Genomic DNA, 24,985 nt, shown 5'->3' with positions numbered 1-24,985 from the left:
TGGGTGAATCAAGTCATTGTTATAACCATTTTATACCTTTTTATACATGCACACACATCCATACAAAATATAACTATGGTACATCTATCACAGGAGTTATAGCACACTCTGTACACAGTGTTCAGCTGCACATGTCAGGCTCACGTGCAGCACTGCTTGTCATGGCAGTGGTGACAGTGGTTTTAATCATGTCGAGCGATCACAGATTTCCTCAAGAGCACCAAGAGCTGTCTTGTGCCAGCTGAGTCAGCACCCCAAACTCCCAGGTTTGGTAGAGGACCTGGAACAGGGCTGAGAATGCCTTGGGTGGTGGACACAGCAGGCATTTTGAGTACCCCTGTATGTGTCAGCTAAACTGAACAGCAAAGAGTTGGGTTTTAATAATAATTAAAACTATTTGGATACGATTTTCTTCTCCCAGAAGCAGCATAACAGAATTTTCTCATTTGAAGTTCAAATATAATTCAAATATCAAAACAAATAAATAAGTTACTAACTCAGTGGGAATTCAAAAGCCAAAACACAGTCAAAGGAATAAATTTTTCTGTTCAGAGGGTAAAACAGTAGCTGCCTGGCTGCCTTCTTGAGCCTGTCAAAGAACAGGCTGACCTAATCTGTGACCTGCTCACGCTATTCACTGCTTTGATATCTAACAAGCACTTACTAGACAATAGTAATCAATGGAAACTGGAAGCTATACATTAACCCGTGAATGTGTAATATTTGTCAAAAGAGAATCCAGCTTCTTGCATAATTTTGCAGGTGCTAAAATTACTCAAAATAATAAAAGCTCAAGCTATAAAACTCAGCAACATTCACATGCATTTCTAACTGCGACTATTATTCCACTGTGTCAGTAACTAATAATGCTATCCTAGAGTAGAATATTGCTGTCAGTTTTACAAGCAAAAAAATAAAAATAGGTTTTTCGAGAATTAAAACTGCATTTCTTTCCATTTATTTATTCATTCATTCAACAGATGTATTAGCCAAGACTCTGCACAAAAGCAGAATATTAAATTGTATCAGCTGGATGTATTTCTAAAAAGAATCTAAAAAATTAAAAAGATTAGTGATTTGGTGAATTCATTTCTTCAGTATCTACATCTAGCAACTCTCAGCAATCTTCAAACATACTTTGAAAATATAGATGCTTCTAGGGTAGCACAGAAAGAAAAACTTTGCATCATAATCACAGATTTAAACAAAGATTTAAAATTACAGATTAGCAATTTTATGTGGACTCTCTACAATCCACAGTTCTCTCTGCAGCTGCTGGTTCATGGAATTTTTGGGATCAATCCCATTTCCATTCTCATTTCCTTGTGTTGTGGATCAAATCTACTCAAGGCAATTCTGTGCCCAGCTGATCACAGGATGCCATTTAGCCAACTGCCACACATGGCAATCGTACCCAACAGAAGTATATTGTGGTACCAAAGTGACGAAATACTGATATTGCTGAAGAATTTTTTCAAAACACCCAAAACTTAAAGCAGGGTTACAAGTCAAGCTCTTAGCAGCTTTGTACAAAAGCGACCATGAAATTCAACACTCAATATTCTCTGTGTATTTATAGCAAAAGATCATTAAGAAAATGAAGAAAGCCTATATAAATAAATCTGCAGAGCAGCTCAGTCACCCTTGCAGCAATTCTAACCATTTCCCTGTCCTTGTGTGTGACTCCTTTAGTTCTCATCAAATATTCATGCAACTAACTCCATGCTTGGCTCATCCTCAACAGGCGTCTTTTCTTCTTCTTTCTGCCACATCACACACAGCTAAGGTGGCACTGGCAAGAATGAGAGAAGGGGAAATGCACCAGTACAAGGCATCTAATATATTAAGGACAGTTTCTTTTCAGTACGGCACAACCCAAAGTACCATACATAAAAACATTATGTCCCGTTTGTTCTACTTATAACATTGATGTGGTTAACTGTTGTTAAACTGCATGGTACTGCTTGTTATAGGTTTTATTTATGAAGCATCTTTACACTTAATTTAACCTTCTAGTTGATGTCAGAAGCAACAACTTCTCAATGTCAAATTACAGGTGAAACACAGTTTTGCATTTTTGCCCTGTGTTTAATAATCTTCTATGCATGCTGCAAGGCCTGTTTCCTTAGAGATGGGGGGAGGGGGGGTATTTAATTTTGAAAAGATTGATGATGAAGTAGAGAGTTCTACAGTGTTTCATCAATACATTTTTTTAAAATCTCATTAATTATTTGCATCTTCTGAAGGTTTGTTTTGCTCCCCTACCCCTCTTCCAATGCAGTTGAGGGCTTAAAGCAATTTAGATAAAAGTAAAGTTAGCGCAAGAAATAATTTATATTCTGACTTTGCCAATACATTACTTTATTTTAGAAAAAAAAAATTCATGTCTTGAGAGATAGATACATGAACTATTTTTTCCACTCAAACCCCAATTCTCTCCTTATTACTCCAAAGCATTTCCTTGGTTTAACTTTGTCAAGTCTAGTTAGTCATTAAAAATCTGTGCTTAAAGATCTGCAAAGAGAATAAACGTGGAAAATTTCTACAGTCCATGCATTCTTCAAAAAGAAATTGATTTTGTATTACAGAGACTGGACAGATTAATGAAATACAGACAGCCTTTCCAGATCTGCGCTAGCCATCTAGGACATAACCAAACTGTTGTTCTACAAAACACAATAATGTGAACAGAAGCTATGAAGCAGACACACAATGCTTGACCATTGTGGTCATGGACATTGCACAAGAAGCTAAAATCCTTAGTTTAAATGTTAATCCATACTATCTCTAACTGTCCATATAAACTCACTCTAGATTAAGGGTACTGAATACAAACTAAAACTCTGTCTACTATCAATCTTTATTGCCACAAAGTATACTGTAATAACTGCTTTGCCTACAGGCTTCGAGATTACTGAGAGTAGCTTTTATACTCTCACAAATGCTATCAACACAGCCTGCAACATTTATCAAGGTTTGCACTCAACCAACAGTCCAAGAGCCACTGAGTTCTTACATACAGATACACACAAACAGCATAGGAAAATCCCTGTTGAAGTATTCTAGCCTAGACCTATTGCTTATTGAGATAATGCCAGCTTCAAGATTTCAGAGTGGGAGTATTAAACAGGGTATTAGCAAGAGTCCAATAAACAGGTAGATGCCTAGAATTTTTTGATGGTGGCAAACAAAATAGGTTTCTGAAGAATATATACAAAATTTGCAGGGAAAAAAAACCAACTGCCCTGGGGGGAACAGAGCAGGCTTAGTTTTCCTTTTACTTCAACAGCAAGGCCACAGAAAAGGTATTACAACATAAAGCAACTTCAAAGAAAAACATTTCAAGCCTAATGACCAGCAAGTTTAAAGTAGTAACCACTTTCAAAAGGGCAGGCTCTCCTCTCCTTTCATTCTTTCCTCGCATTAAAACCAATTTGCTTGATTAATAATGCTCTCCATATCCAGCCGTCTCTCAGAGGGAATAAATTCTCACTGGGCACCAGATCTACTGTGGAAAGAATGAGAACTAGAAAAGACCTCTACCTGTGTCAGAATGGCAATTTCTCTTTTAGAAAGACAGCATGGTAACAGGCAGCCAGTATGTAATAACTCAGAAGGTTTTCCTGTTGATGGGTTGTTGCTGTTGCTATTCTTCGTCTTCCACATTTCCTCCAGGAGCTCCTAACCCAAGGTATTATTTTGCAGAGCTGCTAGCCTACCTAGAAATAGTGAAGCTTCTCATTTTGAAAAGTACCGGAAATAATGCACATAAAATTTTTCCTTTTTCCTATTCCAGCTACATTTCATAGCTCCTACCACTGCAACTCATGCTACCTATATGTTTTAATTGATTACATAGATCATCAGTGAAGGCTGCTGAAGAATTTGACAAGCTTTTTCTCCATAAACCTGTATTTGCTCATCATCCATCGGTGCAATAAAAACATCTTGAACAACCATTTGAAATTTCACAAGATTTTATTAGTAAAATAAAACATTAGGCTTCAAGCCTAATGACTGCAAAGCCAGCTCCAGGCATCAACCATATACAGTGCAAAACAGTATTCCCTTCCTCAGACATACCACTGACACTACTGCTCTCAGCCTTCTCCCAAAAAACAGCAAATGAAAGCATTTTTCATACAAGCTGTGGTTTGCTTCAGTATTACAGTAAGTGATTTCAAAGACAACAATTATGCAGTGAGGTTAAAAATACTTTAGAAGATGGAAAAAAACTGAAACTATGGTTTAGGCACAAAAATCCTTGATATTTGAGAGCTTCACAGACAAAATTAGTTCTTCATATGCATGCGTATGCATGCATTTTAACTCAGTTAAGGTATTTATTTTAGATTCTACAGCTACAAGAGATACGTTTTTTTTTTTAAAAACCCAGAAAATATGAAGGGGCTTATATTTTTCTTTCATTTATCCACTTAAGAAAGTAAGAGATGTTTTTCAATAATCAATAAAAAAATAAACTATATTCTGGATACAAATTATGAAAATGAATGAACCCAAACAACAGAGGAAGAACGAAAATAAACTGAATATGATACCAACACAAATCTAAATTTAGATCAACATGCACATCAATCAAATGAATATTTTTTTTAGCAGAGGAAATGTGAAGCCACACTGTACTAAATTAGTTCAATTTCCATGTTATTATGCATTTATCATTATAGCTTATTAAACTATTTAAACTTCTCTCACACGTCTTTTTATGGCACTACATAAACAGATTTTCTACCAGTTTCCCTGAACAACCTTGTAAAAACTACTGAAGAACCAAGGTGGCAAAGAGGGAACGACCGAGCCATTTATCATTTAAAAAAATCAGACAAGAAAACGTACTGCATATAATTTTTCAAATTTTGAGAATTTGATTTGTGGAATATCACCACTGTCAGACTGATGAGGAGAACTTACTACATTTGAACCGAACACAGAGGCTGACATTATTTTAACTGCTTATATCAGGCATTCACAACAAGGGGGGGAATCTAACTACTGTCCTTAGGTTTTATTTTGTTGTCTGAAGAAGGCAAAGTATGTTCCTGTCACATGCAGAGTTACTGAACTTTGATTTTAAGGGTAGTAAGTCTACTGATTCCTTTTCACACACTTTGTAGCCTTTCCAAACTGAATCAGCCAAGCCCAAGCATCTACTTGAGCGAGACTGACACGTATGAAGTCACCCTTGCGGTAACCCTTACACTGTTGTGTTAGCCTTAAAAAAAATTGAAGGGACATGACAGTTGATGCCTATTCATGTCGTGTTCACTCTTTACCTACAGGGCAATTAAGATCGTAAGGTTTGTCTCTTAATTTCAGCTAGAACAATGCTCACTACTACGCACATCATGTGAACACTTTCTCTTAATTAAGAGATAATGGTACCACCTTTCTAGTTTACAAAATTACTAGAAACAAAGTCTATGCACGATCTCTGCTGAATAAAGAACTCTAGAGAAAAATCTTCTTGTTTTCTCATTTTGTTTTAAATTAGCAATTCCACTTAAAGGATATTACAGCAGTAAGGTCTGTAACCAAATCCCTGTATCAGGGGATTGTAACAAGGCAGCTAGTGCTGCTCCTGCTGCTGCCCATCCTGCACACCTGGCTACTCATGACTTTCACAACGAGGATATCTGACAGAAAATCCTGAACCAGATCCTAAAGTTTCAACCCTGCATGTTAACTTCAGCTACCTCCCAATCCAAAGCAACATAATCAGCCAGGCAGAACACTTCCTGACAGGTCTACATGGAGGCTGCTGTGCAATGCACAAACACAGAGCTGCCAGGAGCTGGGACTTGGAGGTGCTGGGCAACACAGCCAACCAGCAGCAGGCAACAGCACTGAAAACTTCCTCCAACATACAAAATACCTTCATAAAAGAAAGGTAAGCAATCCAAGGGGACTTCACACCACAAGGCAGTATTTCCTCATTCTATAGCTACACAGCATCAGGACTCGAGCTCCAGAACATTTCAGCTACTATGCTAAACCACTTTGCAACTTTGGGAACAAATGTTCTTTCAGGCACGCTTTCACAAGGCTCACACAATGCGAGCAGGTGCCTTTTTTATTTGTATGCTCAAAGCAATACAAAAGATATGATGTCAGAATTCCAAAAGCCTTTCCATAATAATGAAAATCCTCACTAAAATTCAGTAATAATTACCAACTTAGAACTAAGAATATTTTACAAAAGCAGAAACCTCTCAAGTTCTCAAAATAGTCAAAGCACAATTTTAATGAAGGAGAAATTAAATTCACAGCAATATTACAATTTTTAAAGAAAAATTTAAAAATAGCTTTAAATTTATAGTCACTAATTAAACTTTTGCCAAAAACTACAACATACAGCACCACTCATTATGAATGTTTTTACTAGAGGACAAACCACTTCCATGCAGAAAAGCTGGAGTGAGACTGATGTTATTTAAATTACTGTTAAATTTACCAGCCATATTTCCCTCCTGAGCATAACTGATACTGCTTGTTTTTTTATTTCTACTAAAATGTTTAAATAATTGTGCAATAATGCACTAGGACCATGATTTACCTGTACTACTTAACCAAATTCATTGCTATGAAACAAAAAGAATGCCTTCCCTACATAAAAGTGATAGCCAGCAATGGTTTTGCAATTTTTCTTTGGTATCACCTCACTGTGCAAAACTAAAACAAGATACATGTTTGGTATTAATAGCTAAAGGGCATTCTCTAACTTACACATTTCCTCATGAGTACAGAACCTTCCAGTGCTGAAGAGGTCAATAATTGTTCTAACATGGAATACTACTGAAAAAATAACCTATGCCTAATAGTTATACAGACCCAAAGGAATCTTATAAGACATTCTTATTCCATAGCAAAAGTAGTTAATTTTTCCATACTTAAGCTGCTATGCTATCATTAACTCTGAATCTTGCAAATTAATATGTACACATTATATATAAAAATACATCAACATGTAAAATATATATACTATTATATTTTTATATAGAATTTATATATTATCTATTCTATGCCTATATTAAAATAATTTTCTTTGTGCTGCTTCCAAAAGTATTCATCTTTGTAAATACAAGGGGAAGCACAGTGAAACAACATACAATTAATCTGGAAAATCCAGATTTTTCCAGGGATGCAATTCTACAGCGGCAGAACCGAGATCAACAATGTCCCATGTGCAGGACTGTTTTCTGTCAAGGGAAACATGAATATTCGAAAAGTGGAAAAAAAAACCCCTCACAAAACCCAACCTAAATAAGTCATTATAAAAATAACAAAACAAAGCACGATTGCAATCAATAGTAAGGGAGAAAAAGAAATAAATTTTAAGGGTAAGACACTGAATGGAAAATTAATTTTTTGGATGTCAGTCCTCGCTGCAGAAAAGGAATAATAGCCTTAGAACATTTCTCTATAGATTAAAGAAATGAGAATAAAGTACTTGAGCCAAAAGAAAGAGAAGACCATGTTACCATCCGAGTTAGAATGGTACTATCTATCTACAAAGTCTAACAGAATTTTTGTCATCTATTCACCATATCACTCTTAAGTAATAATAAAAACCTTTATGACTAGATCTTGTGTATGGGTCAAGAGTCAACATTTACATAAAAGCATGCTCCAGCATGATCCAGATCAGCAAGCTGTAATTTTGGTATCAGGTAGAAAGCAGAACACATTTACAAATTCAGCATAACTAGGGCACATCAGTACAACTCCCAGACTCAAACAGCTATTATCCATTGCTTCTTTTCCCTTGATACTATAGAAGTTACTGGATTTTCATCAATATTCTAACAAAATTCTTTGCAACTGGCTATTGAGGAAACTGAGATACAACAAGGTAAGAAACAATTTTAGATATAGTTCACAAACTGCTAGAACAGATACAAATCACAAAATATTCAGAAGAGCTAGGTTAGAATTGGGCATGACACTCCTCAGAGTAGGTAAATGAAAGGTACAGAGGAGCTATCTAGCTGGAATTGTGCAGATGCACCATGTAAATAATGCTGAACAACAATCCCAGAGCAGGATATCCAAAACCCCACAATATTCATTTTCTAAAGCAACTTGAGCTCTAAAGACACTATGTAGCACTAAAAACATTGTATGAGGTAGGATCTCAAGTCTCTTGCTAATATGAAAAGAGATGACATTTTTAGACCCAGACGCAGTAAAATTCTAAATAGTCACTAAATGAGCAGCAAGATTCAGACTAGGAAACAAGATGTGCAGTACAAAGAAAGAAAGTGTTGCTGAAACAGTTAGGATGAAAAAAAGAATAATGAAGAGAACAAGGAAAGTGAGCAGACACAGTCTCACAACTGTGCCAATAAAGACCTTCATGAAGATCTATGACATCTGGATGTTAAAACAGTCTGCAGTAGGTTTATGTAAAGTTAAACTCTAAAACACATTAAAAGAATTCTAAAGCTCCAAAACCAAGGACTCTGATAGAAAAACATTAGAACTGGGTACTTCATTTGGCCCTGGTCGACCTTTTGAGTGTAATGAGTCTTTTTTAACAAACTAAGCTTATTCAAAGCACTGCAGTTCAAGAAACTGATTTAAGATGATCTTATAAACTAAACAGCAGAGCTTTGACCTTCAGATCTAGAGATGACCTACCATGGTTAGGGAATGCAGTAACAGTAATGTTGGGACATTACTTGTCTGTGTAGAAAGTAAGACAGTAGATAAAAGACAGAAGAGGACCAAAAAATGCACTAAAACTTGCAAATTTCTGCATTTCCTCCTCTCAGCAAACCAGAAGAATATACTCTCACATACAGCTATGACTCCTGAATTGAATTTAGAAGTACTACAGGGGTGTGTGTTATGGCAATTGCCATTATCTCTACCTCTGTGCACCCAGTGTCTCTTTACATGCACATGCCTCTACACCCTTGTGCTCCACTCTGATTCAAGCTCCTGCCTCTCTGCATTTCTTTTCCCCCCACATCAGACCCAGCAGTCTCAACCCTTCACAGTCTATTCTCTGTTACCATCTGGATATCCCTCTCCCCTTGTGCTGCCATTCTCAATCCTAAGGCTCTTCATCATCAGTCTCCTGGTTTAGGACTCCTGCTGTTCCCTGATACTTCTACCTTCTTATTACCTTTTCACCCCACTTTTCACTACCCTAAAAGTCAAAATGCCAGTCAGATTCTTTCTCCCATCTGTACTGATATAGAAACAGGTATAAGAACAGCACATTTTCTGTTTATGCTGGGTGCCTGCACATGGCTCCTTTTGCCCACTCTTCCCTATCTACCCTTTGAGGATGAAGTCATCTGTTCACACCATCTTAACTAGCATCTGCACAGCAATGGCTTATAAGCATGTCTATCCATCCACCTACTCCTGATTGCCTCCATATGGTACTGCTTCTTTTCTTGATTTTGTCTCCAGAAAACTTAAGCTTAATATATGTTCACAACTCAGCTCCTTATCACTCCTCTCAAACACTTTTTGCAGATAAAACTTCTGCCAATATCACCTCCTGTCATATAGGTAGTCTTTTGTGACCCCTTTGCCTGCCTTTGAACCATATATTCATGATATACCCAAAATGCTGTTACACTCTTCCTCCGTGTGTACATCTTTTTCTAACAGAACAGCTCATCCAATACCTCCATCTTTGTTCAGGCACATACTGAAGAATTAGAAAGAGAGATGGAGATTCATCTGTTTAAATTTAGATAGGCTTCCTTACTTATCCTTAGTCATACTGAAAGTGAAGCAAGTAAATCTCTTTAATATATTAGTATTTATGCTTTCATTTCAGGAATCCTCTTTATCACATCACCTTTAAGAGCTATCACTGGTTTCAAGCTCTTGGGAGGCAGATGATACAGAGACAGCTCAAAGGGCTCAATCAGCTGCTACTCAGCATAGCCAGCTGGTACCCAGTGATCTCTGTTCAAAGTTTCTGCAATCTTTATTTACATGGTTTCTGAGTGCAAAAGAGTATGGAACAGGAAGCATGCTGGATGGATATGAAGCCATTTTAAAAAATAAATAAAGTATGCTGTTACCTAAAGATAAATAATATATTGGATGGCTGGCTGAAAGAAAAAGTAAAGAAAAGAAATAAAGACATTAAAGTTACACAACTGCATTATGTATTTGCATTAACAACCTAAAACCAGAGGACTCCATCAAAATTTGACCCAAACTACCATCTTAACACAGTTACTTATGTACTTTAACATTTAATACTTTATACACCTTACAAAAAACCTTAAAAATCTTTTAAATCATGGTGAAAAAAAGCCCCACACTCATTTGAGATTATAAACTACCTATAGGACATTTTATACTCAGATATTCCTAAACTATTTGTTTCAGCAAACCAATTTTGAAAAATATTATTTTGGGGTTTATACTGAAATGATATCCAAGGTTTATTTAGCACCAGTACTAATTAAAACAGGTATTGTGCTACACTTCTCATTACGCAGTTGTGAGCATTGCTTATACTGATAGAGCAGATTGAGAAATAGGTGACAAAACAAAAAGTGAAAACAAAGACATCCCTTGCAAAGTGAAGGTCAAGAACATCCCGCAAGAAAGACATCCTTACAAAAACCTGTCAAGTCTCTAGCAAAATTCATGTGGAACATGCAAGTTTTTTTAGAAGTTTACATTTCACCAAAATTAATAACCTCCACAACTATACATACATTGTACATAGTGATGGATCCTAAAAATAATTTTTTTCTGATCATGAATCAACCAAATAATCACATCTGAATAATTATCAGGGTCTGAATAATCTCGGTGCATCCTAGCATAAATTTTCCTAATATACATGTGGGTATCAAATTGTCCTGAATATAAATTATTGATACAAAACCTACATGACCACTTGCATGTAAACATGTACGGTGAAATTCAGCATGGTTTAAAGAGGCAGTATTATTTCAGAATGTTCTCAAGACAAGAAAAATCAACCAACCAAAACAAATAAACAAACAAAAAAAAATCAAACAAAAAACTCAAACACCTAAAAGGCTCAGAAATGGAAACTAGGCAAATATAGACTGTAGTAAGCTTTTAAAGTAATAACCATTTAATCCCTTTTTTTTCTCAGTGCCATGTGGTTTCCAGTGTACACAAAGTAAAGAGTGAAAAGGTAAAAATAAAACAGGCATACCCTTAATATATTCCAGAATTCATAAATCATTTGTAAATTTAGTCCTTTTATAAAAGAATCCTTATATAAATTGGGGGGAGGGAGGGCATCAATCCCATATATGAAGCACAATTAAAGCCCAACATCACTGACCAATCAAAATTAGTGAATGCACTGCATCTCTCTGCAGTGAGGAGAAGCGACAAGGTAGGCTGTCATTCTGCAAAAGCTGCCCATCGCAAGCTTTCCTCTCAGAAGCACTGCTCTTCTTTTTTAGAAAGCCTGAATCTCAGTGGTGTCTCTGGAGACAAGAAGCCTTCAGTATGTTAAATTACTTTCATTATGTATTTTCAGATGCTTATTGATTCTACCGTAGGAAGAGTGGGAGACTGCAGCAGCCTGTAAACCAGAACTAAAGCAATTGTATACATGAGCAGTATGCTGAAACAATGGCACAGTACAGGCACAAATTTTCATTAAGGTCATTTTTTGAAGATATGCTTATTACCCTGTTTCCCTTCTACTCTGCTAACAAGTGAACAAAATGAATCCCTCCAACCTGGAACTGCTTCACCTGCATCGAGAATTTACCAAATCTTTAGTGGAGGTAAGACCTGTTCCTTATTATGATATGCAGAATAAGCAACATTAAACCAAATTAGAAATTGGAGAAAAAAAGGCAAGAGGTCAGATTCAACTTATATTAAGCAGTAATATATTGCTATATTTGAGACCAGGAAAAATTTAAATGCTATTTCCCCTTCCTCATTAAAAAATATAATGATAGAAAAATGTTATTCTGTATGAAAGTCTTATAGAATATTAAGAACCTGTTTTGTTTGTATAACATGAAGACAGTACAGTTTAAGCTCATACAGTATTGGGGAAAACAACCACATAAAGCAACTGGGAATATGCTTTTCCTCCCTCAGCAGTATTTCCAAATATTGGCAGTTAAATACGTTTCAGATTTATTCAGTTACTCTTCGAAGGATCAGACAGTCTGTAATTAGTGCATACTTATTGCTTTATGAAGGTTGGCTCATATGACTAATCTCTGATTGCTCAAGAAATACCCCTTTTTTGTTGTTTTTTTTTAAACTTATTTCTTTCGTTATCCTATACATACAAGCCATTTATTAAAAGCATGGATTTGCTAAACATCTATTTCAAGAAAGGAAAGTATAACAGTGTGCAAATTAAACAAAAGAGTATTTTTTAAAAGGCTCATTAACTCTGTTCAGTTTCTCATTAAAAGACAAGAGAATTTTATGTATAAACTACCTGCTCACCAGAGCTATAAAACTACATTTTCTAGCTTTAGTCACAGACACTGCATCCAACAGTTATTGCTTCTAGCCAGGATTGTTTGTAACCTGTACTATCTGGAGAACAGGAAACTTGTCCAAAAAACCTAAATTCATGTAAGCTGACAGAAGAATATGATTTTACTAGCAAATAGAGAGCAGGCAAACTGATTTTTTATGTAATCTATAAGGTCCAATTTTAGAGATCCTTTATTCATAAGTGATATTAGAAAATACATTCTTGCATTACTTTATTTTTTTGAAATTATAAGCCCTACTTTTAACCTTTTTTTTCCTCCCCTTCACAAGGGCATGCAGCAACTAATTCAGTTTTACTACTGACAATATGAAGAATGCAGTTGACCGGGTATCTTTGTAGCTGTATGACCTACGAGCAGCAGGATGCATCCCTAAAATGTATTCTTAAGACATAAAGGAATTAAAAACAAAACATGGAACACACTTGCATTACCATTTACGTGCATGACACTTCAACAATATACATGGAAGACTAACACATCTGCTCAGATTTTCATTAAAAGAAGAGTGCAATGATTGATTCTTAAAATGGTGAGCATTTCTTAAAGAGGGATTTATAATTTAAAACCAGAATTGTGGAAACTACTGATGCATGAAGAGACAATGAAACATGAAATCCCAAAAGGAGAATATGCATACTTCATCAGCAAGCTGAATAAAGGTTTAACCAAGCTTTTTCTATACTACTCATTAAATAACTTACTTGTCATAATGACTAATGGATATTTTTCTCTCAATTTTATGATGTTATGTATTCTCCTTAAATCAAAATAAACCAAATTAGGTAACCCATGGTTACTCTCAAAGCACATGAACTGGATTTTATGATGTATAGCAACTTCTTTCACTAAGCCATCACTCAAAAGTAATGAGCAGGAATATTACAGAAAGAAATACGCAACCATAAACTAAGGATGTCTACACACACTCTGAAAACAGAGATCAGAAAATATTATTCTCTAAACCTGGAAAATAAAAACAGGCTTCTACAAAATGCAACAGGGGAAGGAAATTAACATCACTTAAAAGAAGGTTTATTTGTTACTGCTGGCTTGAAACTCAGAACAGATACACAGAATATGCCCTGGTCTGTAGAAGTATCTGAGGCAATTAAGAAGTCCCCATGTTTAATCAGAACTTTTTGCTGCTGAACTGCAGGAACAAAAAAAAGGAAAACAAAAAAACCTGCAAGAAATTAAATAAGAGCTCAGCTACCACTTGATTTCCAGGGCACAGTTCGTGTCAGAAATCTCTCAGTGACAGCATGTGTCAGTTTCTGCCCAGCTGCTGCCACGCTGTGCCAGGCCCCTGAGGCACAGGGAACAGGTAGGTGCCCTGCGCTGCCCGCGCGGCGCTGGGGGAACGAGCTCCTGGCCACACAGCTCTGCTTCCCAAAACCCAGGCAAGGCACCCAGGAGGTGATGCTTAATCTATTCATGGCGACCTAACACAGCTGAGGTTTTCTGTTTTCACAAAAACTCGGTTGCTGTAATGTTAGGGTGAGACTGTCATTTGTTTTAGCAGATCTGCTTTTGATTTCTTCCTGGCTTTTGCTAACACAAAAGAACTTCATTTATTCAACAATGCATTTGGAATGATTTCTTGAAACCAATTCACAGCCAGGACAGCATGCAAGAGGAGATCATATCCCTGAGGGTTAATGTAAGACAGATAGAGGTTGCCTAAATTAGAAATGAAACAAAGCTTTTGAAATACTTCTTGTTTCATTTCACACCTGAGAGTAATACGTTCTAATTTACATCTTTTTTTATTTAAGAGGTACATGTGAAATAGCTGTTGAAGAATACCAAGAATTTTCATCATACAATTTGCAATTAATAGTATTGTTCAACTGAAGCTTTTCAGAACTGCAGATGAAATCTATTTGCATACTGTATCCCAAGTGTGCTTAATTCATACTTTCATTTTATAAGAGCTCAGTTTTGTTCACCTTAGTGCTATCCATTTTAATGTATTCAGAATAGAACGAAGGTCGACATTCAAATTTATTTTCATGCCAAATATGTCCCCTCTTAAATTTAAAGCTACCTAGAAAAAAAACCCTCCAGTATCATAACAAGAAATTGAATAACCTCTCTTTTATTTACTCAATCAATTACAAACTTAAGAGCTGGCTGACAATATAAATCATACAAACATCAGGTATTACATGCAGAAGCTATATTTAGAACTTACCCGCATGTGTAAAACTAAGCAGATGAAACACAAAATAAAAAAATCTGCTAGATAAAATAAATTCCTTTCTGATCCTTACTTATTCCTAAGAGAAACATGCTATGTATGTAAATCTGCTTGGTTTAATTGTAGTTTGTATTAAATAAAAAAAAAAACAAACCAAAATCAAAACCTGAAATAGACAATTTTCTTTTTAAATATTATTTGCTGAAATTATTCCCTTAAATATATTCTGTAATAAAATCAAATACTCTTCCATTCCATGTAGGCATAGATTTCTTGAAGCAATTGAAAATTCAAATCAGAAAAAGGAAATGTAGTATTTTGTAATAAACTCAATTTCCCAAACCCATATAAGTTTTGCATTTGAAATTATATATACTTATATAAAGCTGTTGTAGTGGCAAGCATCATACACATAGATGCTCAGAAGATTAAAATGAACAGAAGGTTTAAACTCTGTTAAAATCTGGTGAATTACAGAACATCACATTTCAGTCCACAGCACTACTGTAAACCTTGCAAGAAAGAGGTGGATAAATTGGCATAAATAATTTAAACATCCTTTTTATGATACATAAGCAACAGTGCTCCATGTTCCTATCCCTTTTTTTCCACAAGAGCTTTTTAAAATTATCTTGATCACTAATTTGTTAATACTTAACCACATTCTTCTAAAATGACCCTCAAAGCAATACAAAGGCTATGCACAAAGTATGGTTTATTCAACAAATGAGCCCTTTGTGAAAAACCACATCACTATAAACAAAGGCTTGCCTCCCTAAGTGGAAGCTTTTCACTATTTTTTCTTTTTTCAAACAAATCCTGCTTTCTTTCAAAAAGCAAAGACCTTATTCTAGATCTTCAGGCTTTTGAGTCCATGCCAATTAAAGCTCTAAATATACTGTAAATGAAGAGTTTGGTAAGAATATTGCTCCCCCCCCCACCCCCTTCCCCAGCATTTATCTACAATAAGTGTTAAAAAAAGAAATCAAATACTTCCATATTTTATTTCACCTTTCAGGAGAAAAACCAGCTGCAACAAAAGAATGTGTTTGTCCCCCATTCTGGAAGTCAACATGCAGTCCGAATCTAACATTACAGTTCAAGATGCCATTGATGACATCAACACCAACATGTACCAACCGCTGTCATATCCATTAAGCTTTCAAGTTTCTCTCACTGGATTTTTGATGTTAGAAATTGTTTTGGGACTTGGCAGCAACCTCACCGTTCTGGTACTTTACTGTATGAAATCCAACTTAATCAATTCTGTCAGTAACATAATTACAATGAACCTTCATGTACTTGATGTAATAATTTGTGTGGGATGTATTCCTCTAACTATAGTTATCCTTCTGCTTTCACTGGAGAGTAACACTGCTCTCATCTGCTGCTTCCATGAGGCTTGTGTCTCTTTTGCAAGCGTTTCAACTGCAATCAACGTCTTTGCTATCACGCTGGACCGATACGACATCTCTGTAAAACCTGCTAATCGAATCCTGACCATGGGAAGGGCTGTGATATTAATGACATCAATATGGATCATTTCACTTTTTTCCTTCCTGATTCCTTTCATTGAAGTCAACTTCTTCAGTCTTCAAAGTGCAAGCACTTGGGAAAATAAGACACTTCTGTGTGTGAGTACAAACGAGTACCACACTGAGCTAGGAATGTACTACCACATTCTCGTTCAGATCCCAATATTTTTCTTCACTGTTGTAGTAATGCTAATTACATACACTAAAATACTCCAGGCCCTAAATATTCGGATTGGTACAAGATTTACAACGGGACAAAAGAAGAAAAACAGAAAGAAAAAAACTATTTCTTTGACCACGCAGCATGAGACTACGGATGTGTCCCACAGCAGTGCAGGAAAAAACGTCGTCTTTGGTGTAAGGACTTCCGTGTCCGTCATAATTGCTCTGCGTCGAGCTGTGAAACGGCACCGGGAGCGGCGAGAACGGCAAAAGAGAGTCTTCAGAATGTCCCTTCTGATCATCTCAACGTTCCTTCTCTGCTGGACACCCATCTCTGTTTTAAACACCACTATCTTATGTTTGGGCCCAAGTGACCTTTTGGTAAAGTTGAGATTATGTTTTCTAGTAATGGCATATGGAACAACTATATTTCACCCTCTACTTTACGCATTCACAAGGCAAAAGTTTCAGAAAGTTCTGAAAAGCAAGATGAAAAAGCGAGTTGTTTCAATAGTGGAAGCAGATCCCATGCCAAATAACGCTGTAATACACAACTCATGGATAGAGCCTAAAAGGAACAAAAAGATTACCTTTGAAGACAGCGAAGTAAGACAGAAATGTTTAGTACCTCAGGTTGTCACTGACTAGATTTCAGTATTCACCAAAACACATCAAACGGAATATTTGAACAAATTGTAAAAAAAAAAAATACTGCCAAATAAGAAAAACTTTTTTAACTATTGGCGAGACTGTATATTTTCAATATATATGTTAAATAGAGTAGGTCTTGTATATTCAATTTCTTCATTATGTAAGATATATGTTGCATGGCTGTTTGTTAGCGTAACACCATGTGTATATTTGTCAAAAATATTCAAGTCCTCTTTTTTTAGAAAATAAATAGCCTTAAAGAAGTGCAAACTTTTAAAAATATTTGTATGGCTCAGTTTCTCTGTAAATATAAAATAATTTTTAAGTAAAAATTGCACTTGGGAATAATTTTCTATAGCACAAATTCACCATTTTGTACAATACGGTTTTTAAATTTAATTCATACACAATATTGATCAGAGTATTCTGAATATTATGCAGCTACAACCTGGATGCATTTTGACCTCATATTTAGATACCCCACTTACTTCAGTCTTCTCCAATATGCAACTACCATGCACAGAAAAAGCCATTTACATTATGTCCTTCAGTGAATGGTTCAGAAACTTTTGATACAAGGAAAAAAATTCATGCTGGTCCAAAACTTGACAGTACTTTTAAGAAAAGTAAAAGGTTTTGCATATACAATCTCAGATCTACAATTTCTACGTGGAAAATTCACAATTTGAATAATTAAAAAGAACAGGGCAGGAGTAAAAGGCTAAATGAAGGAAAAAGGCACGGATGAGAAAATTTGGCTGATGCTAAAAGACAACCAACAGAGTCAATCCTGTGCAAAGGTTTAGATTTTTCAGACCGACCTCTAGTGTGACACAAGGACCTTTCACACAGGAATTTTTCATTCATTGCGTCTATCTACATCGATATGATTGTCAAACGCCACAGCTAAAGTAGAAGATCATTTTCCTGTCTTTGATAACTTTATTATTCTCCACTATGTTCAGCTCTAGCCATGCAATTGCCTTGTCACAAACCAATCACCAATACTGCCAGCTACCATATTCCTGCATTTCCCGGGCAGCCATGGCATACCTTTGTTCTACACTGTCTTCTTCAATTTCATCCTAAACCTGCATTGAAGTATCAAGAAGCCTTATGAAGTTATCATCATCCATGGCACTGTAAGCAAGAATTAAGATATTTATCCAAACATAAATTTGTCAAGTTGCTTGCATCATGCCATGATTAAATATTTCTTAATTTCAATGAAATTGAAATTAAGAAAGTGGCAGGGAGGGGGAAACAAAACAAAAACCTGCAAAATCAATGAGCATGATTTCACTCCTCTTGTTACATAAACTGATCAGTGTGTCACCAGCTACCAGTATATTTAAAATGCTAATTCTCAATAACTATTATCTTATATAAAAAAGCAGATCATACCCATGAATATGAGAGCTAGTTTGACTAAAACATTACATAAAAAATTAGGATTTCTAAAGCACTTTTCTGAAGTTGTGTATAAAAAAAGGTGCAGTTTTAAGGGAACAAAAAGCTCTTTGCCACCACATAGCTAAATTATTAATCATATGTGTATTGCCAAAATTGGTTTTGTGCTTAAAAAAAATACCTGCAATATGCTTAGTTTACTTGAGCTCATGCCTTAGCTTACCAGAACTGAAGACTCAAAATATAATACTATAGCTCCATATTCCACAAACAATAGCCACTTACAATCATGTAAATTCTACCTAGAAATGTTATTATCTGATCGATGTGAAATGACGTCAAATTACTGTGAAACATATTCAAACACACATATTTTCACTGAGGTTTTTTTTGTGGAAATTGGCCCAAAAATACCTGCATTCAACTGCATTTAAAGCACTTTTTTTATCCAAGTTATCTCTGATTTCCTAAAAGAGCAGAAATCCTACATCTTATTGGAGAGGTTGCAGAGAGGAAGTAAATGCAATAATCTCTTTTTTTTTTTTAATCCCATATCCTCCACATTTACCACTTTAAAAATTCTTTTGGGAATAATTTCTGAAAATAAATGCACCCGAAATATTTAAGCAGAAACTATTATTTTTTCTTTTTTGTACCCCTTCTTCATTTCCCTTTCCAGCTACCCTCTGTATTTTGAACACTAGAAGCAGGAGAAGCTGGGATGTGTAGAGTTAATATCATAACATGATTTCAGTGATTACTAATCTTCCAATAAAGCATTCTTAAATGAAAGATACTACTCATTCATTTAAAAAGAAGGAAAGGAGAAATGATAATGAACAGATTAATAAGTCTACATCATGTCCTTATCTGAAAAAGGCATTTAGAAAAGCTTTCAGACTTGAAAGGTTTCTTGACAACATAACCTTACTTCTTAAAATTAAATAAAACCTCAAGAATTACACATTTAGTGTTAAAAGCTCATTCATTAGAAAATCAGATGCAATGAAGCAGCACTTCATAGCAGAGAAAGAGCAGCCTAGGAATTGCCCAAAGAGATTCAGACCAGTTTCAAAGGCTGTGTCGATCACACTCATTGATTGCCTTTATGAATATAAGCAGCTTCATTTTTACTATTCCTCATCTTCAATAAATTTTAAAAAAGGACTTTGACTACATTGGAGTACACTTTGAGGGCTGCAGAAGAAAATTCTACATACAGCAGGAAGGAATACAAGTAAGAATATGTGCCATCCTACCTACACCCCGAAGCCATCATAAAACAGAACCATAGATTATCCGTACCACATGACAAATTTAACACAAGACAAAATAAAAAGTAAATTGTGAAGACACACTACATATCCTACAGACACAAGAGGATTTCAGGAGTGATATGACGGTGTGGGTGCTTGACAGATAGACTAAAACAGAATGCAAAGAGGCAGCATCGCTGAAGAAAAAAGGGCAAATTTATGCCATAGTAATGTACAATAAGAAGCCCACTACATTCTTTAAAATGATCTCACCACAGTGAATCATTAGTTCAATTACATTTCACACCACTCAGCCTAAGGCAAGCAGAATTGTACAGGACTCCAAAAATATTAATTCCAGCAAACACATCTCAGAAGCACAAGCAAGCAGTGCCAATTTCCACACGTTCTCTGTCTCTAAAGTATTAGCTGGTATCTGACTATGTTGTTTTTTAACTGCAAATGCATTTCCATTCAATTTTACATTGTAAAATGAGGTTATCCCACACTAAAAATGCCAAAATAAGCAGAGTGCAGTGCCAGAATCTATTAGGATATTCAAGAAGCATACCTTCACACACTAGTACATCACAAACTTGTGAAACAGAGTACATCACAAACATCTAGTTTCCAGTACAAAACAATTTTTATGGATTATAAGGCATGTAATCCACACATGGTCGGAAGTTCTGTTTACTTTATTAGTGCCAAGGGAATAGCAGTCACTTCTGTACTTTCTAAATATATTAGATTAAAAATGTATGCACTTGGATACACATCAGATCAATTCACCTCCCTTCATTGTTACATAAATACATACATGTATGTCATACATAATTATTATTTATTTTTACACACCAAAAGGTGGGTTTAACATCAGGATCTAGTTTTTATTTATATGAAGGAGGTTTGGTAAGACTATCACTGAACTGAACTGACAGGCACTATGTCCCACCAGACATAAATTTAAACATCCTGTCTTCCCCACCCTTGTTGGATTTTTTTCATTTTAAGTTAAATAATTCTTTGAAAGGCTACAGAATTTACCCAGATAGAAGAACATTTCTGTTTTAATGGTGTTAATTAATGGCGTTAATTTCTGTTTTAATGGTGTTAACCATTAAATATACTATATTGCACTACTTCTTTTTAAAGTGATGTATGTGCTAACTATCAAATTTCTTTGACGGTTAAATATTCTAGACTTATGTTTGTTTCCTACAAAAAATGTTTTAGTTGCCAATTGCCATCAAACTCTTTTGAAAGGACAGAATACAGCATTCTTTAGTAAAGTTTCAATGCAGTATTAAAAAATCTAGAATATGCTAAATTACTCTTCTGTTATCCATTATTCAGACAAAATACCTCCAATATACAGCTAAGAACAATCAGCTTCTGTCTTAAAATTTTCCAGCCTTATAAGAGCTGAATTCCACTCCTACTTCACACATTCTGCCGTTATATCACTGAATGTATTTGTCTTACACCAAGAGGAAAGAAGAATCTGACTCTATAATTACCATCTCCTTTTTCTACTTCACAGAACACTTGTGCAATTCAAGAAGGAAAATGAAATCCAGGGTTTGGGTTTTGTTTTGGTGGGGGAAGGTTAAAAAAAAAAAAAAAAGAAAAAACCACATACTAACAGGAAAATGAGAATCACTCAGAGCCAGTAAGTGTTAAAGAAGAAGGATATGAAGAAGAAGAGTACAGGTCCAGTGGAAAAGGGCAGAAGGAAGCACTCTAAGGCAGCTAGGGCCATCAGGACCACAGAAAGGCAGAGGGCAACACACACTTGCTGTGGGAAAAATGCTAACCTTAATTTTCAGGTTGTAGCAGCCAAAAAAATAAGAACTTGTCTTTGAATCATTGAGTGTGATACGTGGTTGTGCCAAAATTGCTGGGAGGAGAGGGGGAGCAAGATGAATAGCAACTCCAGAAAAGGCTTTTGATTTAACAAAATATACAAAGAATAACTGACAAACCAAAAGCATTCTATTACCTCTTTTCCTACAGATAAAGTACAAAGTACACACAGAGTACAAGCATTACAAGAAAAGACCTGAAAGGTTAAGCATGTGCTCCCAGTGATACATTTTAAAATATGCTATTGAATTTTTCTTTAGTCAGTCAGATAACTTCAGCTCATCTGGATGCTTAGAGTGTGTTTCACTACCACAGCATGTTTTTAACTATTGCTTCTTTATCACAGTTTAATTATTTTTGTAGAATAATAAATTGAAGGAGATATATCATTAGGCATATTTATATTCTTTGCTAAAATTATACTTCAGTGATTATTCTAAATTGAAACAGAATGGGAGAAATATCTTCTTGTGTATTTACTTTATAGATTTCTGTATCATCTTGTTTTCCTATTTTACAAAGAAATTCTCACACAATGAAAAGAAATCTACTTGAAATGAAAAAACAGGAGATTTACAGTGGAAGTTTTGTGATAGGTACACAACCTGAAATTATTAAACCAATTCTTTTTATAGTTTGAATGAATTGTATCCTTTGCATCTAAGCTTTTCTATATCCACATTCTGTTTCCTGACACTGTAGCCAGGCAAGCAGGCAGGCAGGCTGAGAGCACAAAGCTGTTGGCACACAGCACACTCGTGTTTCGTTCCAAGATGGGATTTTGGAAATATACGTTTGGTTTCTGTTACCCTGATACAAATCTCTAACTTCCTACCATATATTGTAACAGTTTAACCTGATACCATATCTAATAAACAAATCAATGTCACTGCTGAAACAACATTGCTGTAAAATCTGTCACTCTGGCTATGTCAAACTGCTATTAACATAGCTGTATTAGCACAGTTTTACTTTTAACTGCACCAGGAACTCTCACAATCTGTTGTGAGATTTTACTTCAAATGAAATTCAATTTCAATTCAATTAGTGGGGAGGAAAAAAAGCACAGTAACTTATTGCTACTCTGCACCACAGTTTTCTTTCAAATTTTATTTCAAAATATTTTTCACAGATCCCTGTCACAAATAAAGAGAAGAAGGGATAAGGAGGAGAAAAGGACATCTTCCCACATTAGTAAGTTATTACAAGTATAAATTATCAATTAAATTATTACAAATCACTGATAATTTGTGTACTAGGCTGCATTTACAATGGACTGAAAACACACTTAAGGCAAAAAAAAAAAAGAAAGGAACACTATTTGCCATGTATGCATCATCACAAAACAAAAGGTGAGTGTGAGCACTGCTGTTGTAAAACACCTTAATAAATGAGGAAGATTATTACTCCTGCGAAGAGCTCTAACAGCTAGTAAATGAGACCTATGAATGAACAAGACCAAGCAAAACAAAAGACATGAAAATCGGTTGAGGAGAAGCTCAATATGACCCAGAAATGTGCACCTGAAGCCCAGAAAGTCAAAGGAAGCCCATCAGCATCAAAGGAATCTGGCCAGCAGGAAGAGGCAGGTGAGGCTCCCTCTATCTTCTCTCATGAGACCTCACCTGGAGTGCTGTGTCCAGCTCTGGGGCCACAATCCATCAAACATGTTGACCTGAGAAAGTTCAGAATGGCCATGGAGACATCAGAATGCTGGAGCAACTCTCCAATGAACACAGCTGAGATTTGGGGTTGTTCAGCCTGGAGAAGAGGAGGCTCTGAGGAGACCTCCGAGCACCTTCCAGTATCAGTGGGACCTACAAGGAGGCTTTTTTACAAGAGCATTCATGACAGGACAAAGGGGAATGGCTTCAAACTGAAACAGGGTAAGTCTAGATTAGATGTTGGGAATTAATTCTTTACTGTGAGGGTGGTGAGACACAGGAACAGGCTGCCCAGAGAAGCTCTGGAACCTCCATCCCTGGAAGTATTCAAGGCCAGGTTGGATGGGCCTTTGAGCAACCTGGTCTAGTGGAAGGTGTCTAAGCTCACAGCAGGGGGGTGGAAGCAGGTGGTCTTTAAGATCCCTTCCCAAATAAACCCTTCTGTGATTCTATGAAGAGAATCTGTGGGTAAAGATTACATTATGGACATATAAACTTCTTTATTAAAACTATTAAAATGGAAGTATACAGCTCATCTGCACTTGCAGCAAACAGCGATGAAGTACAGAAAAGTGCACATGAAGACAAGTTAAAGACATCTTTTAAAAGAGTAATATATTCAGAAGCTTCTAATAAACCTTGCCTCAGTTTTACAGCATACAGTGAAGATTTCAGAGCCGTTTAAATAAACTAAAATAAAAGTGGGAAACTTTTGATTCAGTCATTGTTTTTTTTCTTGTGTCCCAATTTTTTTTTCCATTCAAAAGTTTCTGCAACTCTAGTTTGCTAATCAGGTCTGCTAAAACTGGGCAAGGGTGGAATCTTTGAAGTTGTAGACAACCTGGCAGAGAAACAGTATGTTCTCAAAATAATAGGAAGTTCCTTCTTTTAATGAGGTAAGGTTTCCACATTTTTTCCCTGAGATCACATGAAAAAAGGTACGAGACCCTGCTGGCTTTCAGCTGAAGAAGGCCTAACTTTAAGACAACTAAGTCAGTAATTAGACTTAATGCCTGTGAATAACTGAAGGTTGGGCCTGAAAGGTAAACACATAAGACAACGGGACTATTTTATGTTTCAAACAATAACTGAGCAGAGATGATAAAATGCTTAAACAATATGTGAAAATTATGTGTATGAGTTGGGCGACAAAGAGAAAAAACTACTCCTGTAAAAACAGCCCATTTTAAAGCTGTTTCCTATGAAGAATGAAATCTTACTCTACACTTCTCATTACTTTGTGTTACATCCAGTAACACCTTCACTGATCTTTTAGGCAAGACAACAGTAACAATAGTTACAGGGATAACTAGTAACAATAGGGATACTGGCTCCCATCCAGGGCCTGAACAAAGATTAGTCTTCGGTCTACTTTTCATAGTTATTTGGTTGGACTTTTTAACCACAACTGGCTATACTTTAATGAGAAACGAACACAATAGAATTGGTTATTATGTTTAAGATTTGAACAACCAGTGTTTACTTGAAGAATTACAACAAATTTGTGTATATAATCCAATTTTTCAATTATTTTATACTTCCGAATTTGCCAGGCCTCATTTTCCAGTCCTTAGCTCTTGCCATTTCCTTTCCTGCTAATCCAAGAGCCCTTCTGCAGGTCCTTTATTTTTCTCCCCATGAATGCACCTCTACAGTCTTAATCTTCATGAAAAAGGGCCCACTTAATCACCCACTGTGACATGTATAATTGCATTTATTCACAGGT

At 35.8% G+C, this 24,985-nt stretch overlaps 2 protein-coding genes across 3 annotated transcripts in view; one reads left to right on the top strand and one right to left on the bottom strand.

Annotated features, from left to right (window-relative positions):
- The window catches only part of COG5 (component of oligomeric golgi complex 5), a 173,366-nt gene that overhangs the window by 129,135 nt on the left and 19,246 nt on the right, over window positions 1–24,985 (bottom strand). The gene's annotated exons all lie outside the window — the stretch shown is intronic.
- On the top strand, window positions 11,322–17,343 carry GPR22 (G protein-coupled receptor 22). 2 transcript variants are annotated; one of them, XM_005423512.2, is made up of 3 exons: window positions 11,332–11,774; window positions 12,784–13,839; window positions 15,734–17,343. In XM_005423512.2, the coding sequence occupies exon 3, from the start codon at window positions 15,759–15,761 to the stop codon at window positions 17,058–17,060; it is 1,302 nt and encodes a 433-aa protein (XP_005423569.1). In that variant the 5' UTR covers window positions 11,332–11,774; window positions 12,784–13,839; window positions 15,734–15,758; the 3' UTR covers window positions 17,061–17,343. The 2 variants fall into 2 exon arrangements, with proteins under 2 accessions (XP_005423567.1, XP_005423569.1); XM_005423510.2 differs by lacking the exon at window positions 12,784–13,839 and having other exon boundaries at window positions 11,322–11,774.

Source organism: Geospiza fortis, unplaced genomic scaffold (genome assembly GCF_000277835.1).
Source record: "Geospiza fortis unplaced genomic scaffold, GeoFor_1.0 scaffold424, whole genome shotgun sequence".
Taxonomy (NCBI): domain Eukaryota; kingdom Metazoa; phylum Chordata; class Aves; order Passeriformes; family Thraupidae; genus Geospiza; species Geospiza fortis.
Note: the sequence above shows the minus strand (reverse complement) of the source record. Positions and strands in the feature narration are given on the sequence as shown.